The sequence below is a fragment of the Salvelinus sp. IW2-2015 genome, linkage group LG5, assembly GCF_002910315.2.
Source record: "Salvelinus sp. IW2-2015 linkage group LG5, ASM291031v2, whole genome shotgun sequence".
NCBI classification, from domain to species: domain Eukaryota; kingdom Metazoa; phylum Chordata; class Actinopteri; order Salmoniformes; family Salmonidae; genus Salvelinus; species Salvelinus sp. IW2-2015.
The window spans coordinates 14,798,490-14,810,632 of record NC_036844.1 but is presented as its reverse complement, the minus strand read 5'-3'; the positions used below and the strand labels follow the sequence as shown (position 1 = coordinate 14,810,632).

The following is a 12,143-nucleotide window of genomic DNA, read 5'->3' as shown; positions in this document are numbered from 1 at the left end:
AGTGTTAATGTGCTCTGTGGTTGATCTGGAAGTGAATACTTGTGTAGATCCTCCATAGCGGAATAACTCTTCTTCAGCCTTGTTCCCAGAGGCATGATTATAAGTGTGAGAGAGTCCTCATTTGTGTCCTGTGCTCGACTGTCACTCATCACTATATGGAAACAATCTGATTCCTGTCAATGAATCAAATCAGAGAAAATTACTGTATATTATTAACCAGTACTGTACGCTCAAATCTTCATGTGAGTGGTTTTGACATTGAAAATGACTCAAAGAAAAGCATATCAACTGACATTGGAAGGTTGCACACGGTGAAGAAGCATGTGACGTAAAGAATGTTCTGAGCTGTTCGTCTCCTCTCTTCTCCTTCACAGAGATTATGAACGATGTCATCAAGAAGGTGAAGAAGAAGGGGGAATGGAAGGTGAGAGGCCCATTAGTATTACTATTTGTCTTTGTTATACTGCAGTTTAACCTTTTTTTCTATTCTGTTAATCAGGATTTCTCAGGCTTTGTTGACCGAAAACACTTGACAGAGTTCATTCCCACGATGGAAAGATAAAAGTGAAATTGTTCAGTGAAACATAGAGCCTTTGGTCTAATTGTGACCATTTCGTTGTGTATTCTCGTAAATATTACCTGGAGTTATTATTTGGTGTCACCAGGCACCTAGAAAGATATTCACCCAGATAATACATTGAATGGCAAAATGATATTTGTGCCGTCCGGCTGTTGTTACATTGTATCGTTATTTGAGCAACATACATCACAAGCAAAGAGGATAGATTGTATGATTTCACCTCACCTGTGAGAGTGAAGAGGAAATTCAGCAACTTTTTGAGGAGAGTGGAAGTTGATAAAATCCCTCTTTATTGTTAAAAGTAAAACCTACAGGTCCATACTTGAGAACATTGAGAAAAAGTTTAACTTTAAACTTTTTCTAGTCTCAAAATCCACACCAGACAATTAAAATTGTCAACGTAGTTGCACATGATAGACCGTTACGTTAGTTTTTCCCATCAGATAACCCAGCACACTCAGGTCTTGCTAACAAGACCAGCTGGACATATTTTGCATCAGCCAATTACAACTGTTGATGTAGTTAGTTTTTGAACACAGTCATGAAAGTGTCCTTAACAGGCACAAAAACAGCATGAATAGCTCACAGTGTAGCAAGCCTGGCTCCTGGTAATTTTCACAGTTTGTGGCAACTTCGAATCCCAGGTGAGATATAGTTTTTTCCTTTGAAGTATAGAATTACATTTATTGTGATTAGTGTGTTGCGAAGGGAAGTGCACCAAGATTACAAATATGTCACCCACCGCCTGGATTTGGTCCTATGTAGAAAAATTTGAAATGGTGTTTTTTACATTGGACAAAAGTAGAGAGCTAGGAAATGGTATATAATACACTGCAGTTGAGGAACAATGAGAAAGTAATTCTGCTTTGAAGTTGATAAACTTGTAACCCCACTTTTGAGAAAATGGCCCGTGAATGTTTTGGTACACTTACCGGAGAGCTCTTCCTTGTCTAAACCATTCAGTATTGTTCACATCCTCTTAAGCCATAGCCCCACCCATCTCTTTAAGGATTCACATGTGAGGCCATGTGCTAAACAGAGTGAATAAGGTAGTGTAGTAAACAACCAAAGCTTTCAGGACTAAAAGTGGTGAAAGTAGTAGAAAAAAGTAGTAGTAAAAATACACTTTATCTAGTCCTTGGCCTATATCCTAATCTGACTTTGTTGCAGGTCATGTTGTTCTTCACATTACTGTCTCTGGTAAACACATACTATAAGTTTATTGGTCACATGCACAGGATACAGGATGTGTAAACGGTACAGTGAAATGGTTACTTGCATAATGGAGTCTTTTGTTTAGACATGTAGCTAGCTAAACAATTAACCATAATCCTAACTCATGATACTATGCATGCACCATGCATGAATCTGCAGGTAGCTAAAGCTAACCAACTAGGTTCAATGTTAGCTAGCTAGCTAACATTAGGTTATAACTAGCAATGCAAATGGCTTTCTGAGATATAAAACATTTATATTACTACACAGATCATTCACATAACGTTAGCTAGTGAGCCAGCCAGCTAATGTTAGCTAGCTAACAGTATGCTTTAACTTGCAATGAAAACAACTTTCTGACAAAATTAGAAATGTATAATATCTGAAAATGCTTATCCGTATACATGGATGAACGCTTCTCCCTCTGTCACAGATGCCATGGTTGCCCTTAGTTGATCCGGAGTAATCCGGAGACAGGTGTTTTATACAACAGCCTCCTGTGTTCTCTTTTCAACTCCCTCTGTATTTCATCTCTCTGCTTCCAATGGGTGTTCCAGGGATTTCAAAACTCAGTCAACTTCTTCCGTGACAACAACACTGTTGATCACCATTTTTTTATGACGACAGTGATGGGGAAGACTCTAAATCAGGGATTTCTTCATCATCTGATTAGTTTTCAGAGTCAGAGAGAGTCAGCATTAGACCATCGCTATTAACCTCAGCGCTATTAACCTCAGCGCTATTAACCTCAGCGCTATTAACCTCAGCGCTATTAACTTCAGTGCAGCAATGCAACACTTTTTCACTTCTTCATGATATCTTTCAAAAAAAGCTGCGGTAGAAAGGATTATCCACATATTCTGACCAGCTCATGTTATAGACAGAAACATGCTACATGTTATCATCCATTATCTCAGCCAATCATGGCTAGCGGGAAGGTTCCTGTATTTTTCCATGGCTAAAGCAACTAGACTCCTAATTTAACAATTTTTGTATTTAAAGATTTGTATTTAAAGATGGCATACAAGTTTGTTATTAAGGCACATGAATGTTCACATGTTCCAGAAGTCATTTCTGTCAAAATGTATTTTGATTAAAAACAATATTTATATATTTTTTAAAACGCTCACGTTCCTCTCCCATGAAGTAGTGACATGCGACATACGCCTAGCTTCTTGAAACGGGATACATATATTTAATGAGGAGCTTCTTGGAGTCTCTTGGGTAGTGTAGTGCTGCCGGAGCGCACCAGAGCGACACCACTTTTCAGAATGGTGGTCGTCTAATAAAGTTCAGATCAAAGCTGAATCAATGTCTCGCAATATATTTGAATGATTCATTAGTATTCGACACAGGCCTAGCATACTGACTATAATATCATATTAAAAGGTTGCTGTTAGACCAAAAACACCACTTAATTTCTTATTTAGGCGACACTCACATATACAACATTTGATATGCATTATTATAATAATCCCCTCACGTATGCGTTATTTGAATTCAGCATAGACGACCAGGAGTGAACATTATTTTTTTCCTTAATAAAAAAGCTTGATGCGAAGGTACCTTGAACCCATGATTACTGTACCCTGAACATTCACTGTTAACCACCATAGTGGTATACACCACATGACAGCTATTTGACAAGACCATAGGGCTCTTCGACTTACACTACCGTTCAAAAGTTTGGGGTCACTTAGAAATGTCCTTGTTTTTGAAAGAAAAGCACTTTTTTTTGGTCCATTTAAAATAACAAAAAAATATATGACTACTTCTGATCAAATTGATCAGAAATACAGTAGACATTGTTAATGTTGTATAATGACTAGGAAAGGGCTTCTGGATAGCTACATCAAAAGTAGTCATATAGGCTATCTAAATTAATTTAAATCAATCTCTTTTTCTGGTGCTCCTCAATACTGTGTGATGCTGTCACGGTTGGTTGGCGAAAGGTTGGCGAAAGAACCAGACGCAGAGAGAGAGAGAGCCGCTTGGGAAAAAATATTCCTTATATTTATTCTTAAGGAAAAACTGAAATAAGCCCGAACATCCAGGGCGTAAAGAGCAACACTTGCCAAACACCCAAAATACACACACGTAACAAAAACAATCCCGCACAAAACAAGGGCGGGTCAAACTCCTAATTATAGGGAAGCTCATTACGAAACAAAAAACAGGTGCAACTAATAAGACAAAACAAACAGACAAACGAAAAAGGGATCGGTGGCGGCTAGTAGGACGGTGACGACGACCGCCGAGCACCGCCCGAACAGGCAGGGGAGTCAACTTCGGCGGAAGTCGTGACAGATGCTCCTGACATTTTTAAGTTGGGTGCACTGCACCAGTGCTACCAATGAAACATTTGAATATGATTAGAGTCCTAACCTTGTTTTCCAAAACCTCTGTCTTACTCCTTCCTCTATCTCACTCTCCCTGGTTTCTCATTGTTTTCTCTTCGCGGGCTCAGGCGTTGATTGTGGACCAGCTGAGCATGAGGATGCTATCCTCCTGCTGCAAGATGACAGACATCATGTCAGAGGGCATCACCAGTAAGCACTCTGCTCTATTTAAACCTCATCAGCCTCTATTGTTATACTGTATGTCTGACCGGTGTAGATTGCCTCTGCGTTGTGTTTTGATTGGCTTACATACGACCAAAAGATCAGGGTTGGTGTAGGTCTTTTATTCTCTGATAATGACAGGAAAAACGTCCATGAACAAATGCCGTGCTGCCCTAATACGCCAAACTCCTCTCTTACACATGGGTACAGTAAACAGGGCATATATCAATAAGCTCATGAATGACATAACAATGTAAGACAAATGCAATTTACATTATGAAAGAGAAATGTACTGTATAGCCTACAGGCCTAGACTAGCCAACTTTCTCAATAACAGCCAGGCATTTACGTACAGTACAGTACAGTACATGACATGCACTTGCAAACTAACAGTTAAATATCGTCAACATAACTTGACAAACAAAAACACATGACATACCTGATAATGACAGGAAAAACTTCCATGAACAAATACTTAGCTGCCCTAATACACCAAACTTCTCTGCAAAGTACAAATTAACATGAATATCCCAATATATTGGGGGGAGACCATTATAATGTAAGTGACTCATTATAAGTGTTGTAACATATATGATTGATTATGATTTCACGGGGAAATGTTTCAGTAACCCAAGGGGGGGGGGGCACTTACAAAAACAAAAAGGGCACTTACAACAACAAAAGGAATGTACACTCGTATCAGGCATGGGAACTATTCAGGTATTGTGTAATTATACATGAAATTCAACACTTGTTACATATGCACTGTAGCTACCATTTGGCTACCATGACTCAGTCATCAGCTAACATGATATAACCACCTCTCTCTCTCTCTCTACCTCTCTATCTCCCCCCTAGTTGTGGAGGACATAAACAAGCGGCGAGAGCCTCTTCCCACCCTGGAGGCCATTTACCTGATTACCCCCACGGACAAGGTACACACACACACCATCATCTCCCTCTCACAGTCTATATTTAGAACACTGTCTCTGGCAGCTTTCTGTTCTCACTGTACACAGAGACCATATGCCACCATTCTGTATAAGATGGTACCCAAACCCAGGGTTGTTGACTCAGCCTACGCAAACCACACAATACTCACGTGTGTCTGTGGACAGGATCTCTAGCTGACTGCACTCTACCTTCCGTCCTTCTACCACTTTTACTCTCTACCTCTCCCATCCTTATTCAAACACGTACAGTACATGCAGGCACACGCTGACAGGCACACGCTGACAGACACACGCTGACAGACACACACACACACACACACACGACAGACGTCTTACTCTCTTGTGTCCTTCTCTCTCCAGTCTGTGCAGACCCTAATTGGAGACTTCAAAGACCCCCATTCAGCCAAATACAAAGCAGCCCACGTCTTCTTCACTGACTGTGAGTAGCTCCCCGGAGTAGCCTTTCCACTACACCTCAAGCGCTCCGCGGATTCACTACACAGCTCAATGGACATGAGTGTAACCTCAGCCATTCATTCTTGGTGGAGAGGGCTGTGACGTTGGTAAAAGGACTTCATGGAAGGAATAATGTGCAATGAAATAACTTTTTTTTCACTGTTCATTTCATTACAAAACCAGAGTTGATCTAGGCACCCAAAATAGAGCTCATCATTTTCAGCATCATCATCCTTTGAAACAAGGGTTCTTAATATACCAGCCCATGTTTCAATATGTTTTTATCCAAAGTGTCTTACAGTAGTGTGTGCATATATTTTTTATACGTGTGGACCCAGCAGGAATCAAACGCACTCACATCAACCTCTCCCTGTTTCAGCCTGCCCAGACCCACTTTTCAACGAGGTAGTGAAGAGCCGTGCCTCCAAATCCATCAAGACCCTGACCGAGATCAACATCGCCTTCCTGCCCTACGAATCGCAGGTACCAAACGGAGGGAGAGAAACAGAAGGAGAGAGGCAGGGAAATATAGAGATGGAGGGAGATTGAGCGATACATGAAGAGCCAGAGGGAGAGATCCAGAGATAGAGGGATCCTAGAATAGCCAGAGAGTTATGTACATATCAGTTTACTGCCATGCATATTGCCTTCTTCTAATGACCTGTTCTTTTATGCTGCTTATTATTATTGATATTGATTATTGTACTACAATGTTGAGGGAGCTAGCACGTAAATATTTCACTGCACCATTTATAGCTTTTGTAAACTGAGTATGTAACAAATACAATTTTGTTTGGTTTGATTTGAGATCGATTGAGATGGAGAACGGTAGGATGGAGAGAGAAATGTTCAGGTCCGGTTTCAGGTCCGGGCTCTGGCTGGGCCACTCAAGGACATTCAGAGACTTGTCCCGAAGCCACTCCTGCGTTGTCTTGGCTGTGTGCTTACGGTCGTTGTGCTGTTGGAAGGTGAACCTTCGTACCAGTCTGAGGTCCTGAGCGCTCTGGACTTTCAGTACTTTGCTCCATTCCTCTTTCCCTCAAACCTGACTAGTCTCCCTGTAACGGTTTTCTTCCAGGGGTGAAGGAGAGGACCAAAGTGCAGCGCGGCTAGTGTTAAACATGTTTAATAAAGAACAAGTGAAACACTACAAACAACAATACAAAATAACAAARGTGCAAAAACCAAGACAGACCTATCTGGTGCAGACAATCACAGAGACAGGAAACAAACACCCACAAAATCCCAACACAAAACAAGCCTCCTATATATGATTCTCAATCAGGGACAACGATTACCATCTGCCTCTGATTGAGAACCATATTAGGCTGGACATAGAAACAGACAAACTAGACACACAACATAGAATTCCCACCCAGCTCACGTCCTGACCAACACTAAACAAGCAAAACACATAATAACTCTGGTCAGGACGTTACACTCCCAGTCCCTGCCACTGAAAAACATCCCCATTGTATGATGCTACCACCACCATGCTTTATTGTAGGGATGGTGCCAGATGTGACGCTTCGCATTAAGGCCAAAAAGTTCAACCTTGGTTTCATCAGACCGGAGAATCTTGTTTCTCATGGTCTGAGAGTCCTTTAGGTGCCTTTTGGCAAACTCCAAGCGGGCTGTCATGTGCCTTTTTTGCTGATGAGTTGCTTCCGTCTAGCCACTCTACCATAAAGGCCTAATTAGTGGAGTGCTGCAGAGATGGTTGTCCTTCTGGAAGGTTCTCCCATCTCCACAGAGGAACTCTGGAGCTCTGTCACAGTGACCATCTGGTTCTTGGTCACCTCCCTGACCAAGGCCCTTCTCCCCCGATTGCTCAGTTTGGCTGGGTGCCTAGCTCTAGGAAGAGTCTTTGTGGTTCCAAACTTCTTCCATTTAAGACTGATGGAGGCCACTATGTTCTTGGAGATCTTCAATGCTGCAGAAATGTTTTGTTACCCTTCCCCAGATCTGTGCCTCGACACAATACTGTCTCGGAGCTCTACGGACAATTCCTTCGACCTCATTGGTTGGTTTTTGCTCTGACATGCACTGTCAACTGTGGGACCTTATATAGACAGGTGTGTGCCTTTCCAAATCATGTCCAATCAATTGAATTTACCACAGATGGACTCCAAGTTGTAGAAACATCTCAAGGATGATCAGAAACAGGATGCACATTAGCTAAATGTCGAGTCTCAGCAAAGAATATTTATGCAAATAATTCATTTTATTTTATATATATATATACTGTATATATCTATATATATACTGTATATATACATTTGCAAACATTTGTTTTTAAATCGCTTTGTCATTATGGGGTATTGTGTGTAGATTGATTTAAATTAGATTGATGTACATTGTTATTTATTTAATCAATTTTAGAATAAGGCTGTAACGTTACAAAATATGGGAAAGGTCAAGGGGTCTGCATACTTTCCGAATGCCCTGTACATTACCAATAAATACGCCATAAAAACACAACAAGGACACAGACACTAAAAGCAGTAGACGAGAGAGGAATGGCAGAGGAGATAGACTGAGAGCGAGAGTGAATGTGAAAAAGGCTGTGGGGAGCAGAGCACTACAGCAAAGACAAAGGCAGGAAGGAAAGGCCACAGTCACGTCACTGTCCCATCATACACACATACAGGAAGGAAAGGCCACGGTCACGTCACTGTCCCATATCACAACATACAGGAAGCGAAAGGCACAATCACGTCACAAGTCATCCATACACACATACACGAACGAAGCACTCACGTACACCAGATCAGTCACGTTGTCCCATATACACAACATACAGGAAGGAAAGGCCACGGGCACGTCACTGTCCCATCATACACACATACAGGAAGGAAAGGCCACGGTCACGTCACTGTCTCATCATACACACATACAGGAAGGAAAGGCCACGGGCACGTCACTGTCCCATCATGCACACATACAGGAAGGAAAGGAGGCCTGGCTATTGTATGTGCATAACAGGAAACCTAGATAGAACATACTATGCTACTGTGCCCAGCGCTATGCTCTGATACTATTGAATGATAATTTCTAGAATATAGGGTGCAAACTGCCGTGTGTCCTTCAGTTCACTATCACCACCCGGAGAGCATGTGCCTTACCACAAAATAATGAACCAAATATAGCTGTAATGTTATGCTAACATATTTGTTATGTATGCTGTACAATTACAGTTTAACATTTTAGTAGACACTCTTATATAGAGCAACTTACAGTACATTTTCGTACTGGTCCCCTGTGGGAATCGAACCCACAACCCTGGCGATGCAAACGCCATGCACAACCAACTGAACCACACGGGTATGACGTACAGTTAAAGTATTACCGAACATATATACTGTGGGATCTCTCTCATAAAACTGGGTCCTTTCAAGGTTTCTTCCTTCTGTGTAGGGGGGATTTGATTTGCCGCTGTTAGCTCTGCTTACAAATAACATTTGATTGATGAAATGTGTGTGTGTGTGTGTGTGTGTGCAGGTGTACTCTCTGGACAACCCGGATGCCTTCCAAAGTTTCTACAGTCCCCATAAGACCCAGCTTAAGAACCCAGTGATGGAGAGGCTGGCAGACCAGCTTGCCACCCTGTGTGCCACCCTGAAGGAGTACCCTGCTGTCAGATACCGAGGGTGAGCCACAGGGGGCTCCTCTCAGATAATGGGGACATTAGAAACAGCAATATTACTGTGTCCCAAATGGCAGTCTGTTCCCTATGTAAGAACTACTGGGAACGGGTCAGAAGTAATAAAGGGACTATGTTACCATTTGGGAGGCAACCTCTCATTGACAGGGGGTCAGGGCTAATATGTTCAGTAAATGGGATAGAAACATATTGTTAAATCCCATCCTCTCTCTCGCTCCCTGACTCTCTCTCTCAGGGAGTACAAAGACAATGCCACCCTGGCCCAGCTGTTGCAGGACAAACTGGACGCCTACAAGGCAGATGACCCCACCATGGGAGAGGTGAGGGAGGGATGGAACAAGGGAAGGATGCGGGAGCGAGTGTTTATTAGATTAGAGGTAGAAGGAAATATTTTAGCAGTGAACATATGAGAACATAGAAGATATTACCGTGTGCTACTTTAACAAACAACCAGCAAGCTACAAAAGATCACACCTCACTGTAGCACTTTGCAATTGTCTTTCAATGGAAGGGTGTTATAAATTAAATGTATTACTATGATTTATATTTCTGTATACATATTTTATGTAGGAGCTATCAGGACACAGAGTAAATCTGCACCTCTCTCCTCTACCCCTCTATCTCTCCATCCTTCTATCTCTGCAGGGTCCCGATAAGGCTCGTTCTCAGCTGATCATCCTGGACAGGGCTTTTGACCCCGTCTCCCCCGTCCTGCATGAGCTCACCTTCCAGGCCATGGGCTACGACCTGCTGCCCATCGAAAACGACGTCTACAGGTACGTCTGGGTGCATTTGTGTGTGTGTGTGTGTGTGTGTGTGTGTGTGTGTGTGTGTGTGTGCGTGCGTGTGTGTATGTGCGTGTTCCCCTATGTGTGTGTGTGTCTCGGCATTCACATCCCTCCCTTCAGCAGTCTCCAAGGAAAGAGACAGGCTGAGGCCTAGCTAGCTGCTAAGGTTTAGGTGTAACTACTGTAAATAGAAGAAAATAATCCGTTCAGGGAGGGCAGCTGTTGCGCCCACAGAATCTTTCACTACAAGGTAATCATCTGTGGTGTTTTAGATCGCTAGAGACTTCGATCAGAGTACCTTTCCCACACACACTTACATTCAGGGCTGTGCATCTGTGCCAGGTTCGAAGAATGGCTTTGCAGTTTAGCCTGGATTCCGTTTGGTCTTGTGTTGAAATACTTGGCTGTGAATTCTATGTGCTGGAGTTTCTGTATAGTGTAGTGTAGAAAAGTAACACAATGTTGTTGCTGGCTGCTGATGTTGATTACAGTAAATATTTGAGTGCTTTTGCATGTTTGGACCCAATTTATCTTTGCCTCTCCCCCTGTCTCCGTCTAGCTTCCTGTCTCCGTCTAGCTTCCTGTCTCCGTCTATCTACCTGTCAAATTATTTCCCCCTGTCTATCTACCTGACTGTCCATTCACGTGTCTGTCTGTATCAGATATGATTCCCCCGGGATGGGAGACACTTCTCAGAAGGAGGTCCTGCTGCATGAGGACGATGACCTGTGGGTGGGGCTCAGACACAAGCATATCGCTGAGGTGTCCACGTAAGTCACACATCCGTTTCTCTCTCGCTCTCGTCCATATCACTGCCACTGTTTGAAAAAATAAAGCCATAACAAAGTCAAGCTCTCCTACTTACTAGTTCTCTTCTGCTAACTCTATCTATCTTCTCTAACTGCCATCAGGGAGGTGACACGCCAACTGAAGGACTTTTCTGCTAGCAAGAGGATGAACACTGCTGGAGAGAAGGTAAGGAGGTAGAGATTGCATCCCTGTCAGTACGTTTTTATGGCTGAGTGGAGAGAGAACGTGACCATGCTCTGTGTTCTGACAGACCACCATGAGGGACCTCTCTCAGATGCTGAAGAAGATGCCCCAGTACCAGAAGGAGCTGAGCAAGGTTAGTGTCTGTGTTAGTGTGTGTGTTAGTGTGTGTCTGTGTGTGCACATGACGTGTGTGTACTGACCCTGTCAAACTGTGTGTCTCAGTACTCCACTCACCTGCAGCTGGCTGAGGACTGCATGAAGCACTACCAGGGCACAGTGGACAAGTTGTGTCGTGTGGAGCAGGTAACAGGAAGGGGGAGGAAGGGATGGAGGGGAGATGAGGGATAGAAGTGATGGCAGGGAAGAGGTGGGAGGGGATGGAGAGAGGAGGCATAGCAAGGAACAGAGAGGATGAGAGAAGAGGCTCATTCTAGGGCACTATAGCCCAATGCGTCACTGTTTGGCTCAGCATTAAGGAGATAGATTGGGGGTACGACCCTGCGATAGACTAGCGTCCTATCCAAGGGATGTACTTGTACATCAAGCTGCCTCACGCTACAGAAACACGCTATTGGGAACGGGAAAGGGGATATCTAGTCAGTCGCACAACTGAATGCATTCAACCGAAATTTGCCTTCCGCGTTTCACCCAACACAATCTACCATTCCGACTCGCAAGCTTACTTACTTACTTGTACAGTATAGTGCACTACACTGCATTCTGGAAGTATTCAGACCCCTTTACTTTTCCCACATTTTTGTAACATTACAGCCTTATTCTAAAATGTATTATCGTTTTTTCCCTCTACACAATCTACACAACACCCTATAATGACGAAGCAAAAACAGGTTTTTAGACATTTTTGCTAATGCATTAAAAATAAGAAACTGAAATATCACATTTACATAAGTATTCAGACCCTTTACTCAGTAC

At 42.8% G+C, this 12,143-nt stretch overlaps 1 protein-coding gene across 2 annotated transcripts in view; it reads left to right on the top strand.

Moving 5' to 3' along the window:
• stxbp1a (syntaxin binding protein 1a) overlaps positions 1 to 12,143 on the top strand; it is a 46,309-nt gene that overhangs the window by 19,760 nt on the left and 14,406 nt on the right. For both annotated transcript variants that reach the window (XM_023987562.3, XM_023987561.2), the window contains exons 2-13: positions 375 to 424; positions 4,263 to 4,344; positions 5,215 to 5,291; positions 5,670 to 5,748; positions 6,145 to 6,248; positions 9,267 to 9,415; positions 9,665 to 9,749; positions 10,075 to 10,205; positions 10,880 to 10,987; positions 11,129 to 11,192; positions 11,278 to 11,343; positions 11,433 to 11,513. In XM_023987562.3, the coding sequence (XP_023843330.1) occupies positions 375 to 424; positions 4,263 to 4,344; positions 5,215 to 5,291; positions 5,670 to 5,748; positions 6,145 to 6,248; positions 9,267 to 9,415; positions 9,665 to 9,749; positions 10,075 to 10,205; positions 10,880 to 10,987; positions 11,129 to 11,192; positions 11,278 to 11,343; positions 11,433 to 11,513 (1,076 nt within the window). The remainder of the gene's footprint in view (positions 1 to 374; positions 425 to 4,262; positions 4,345 to 5,214; positions 5,292 to 5,669; positions 5,749 to 6,144; positions 6,249 to 9,266; positions 9,416 to 9,664; positions 9,750 to 10,074; positions 10,206 to 10,879; positions 10,988 to 11,128; positions 11,193 to 11,277; positions 11,344 to 11,432; positions 11,514 to 12,143) is intronic.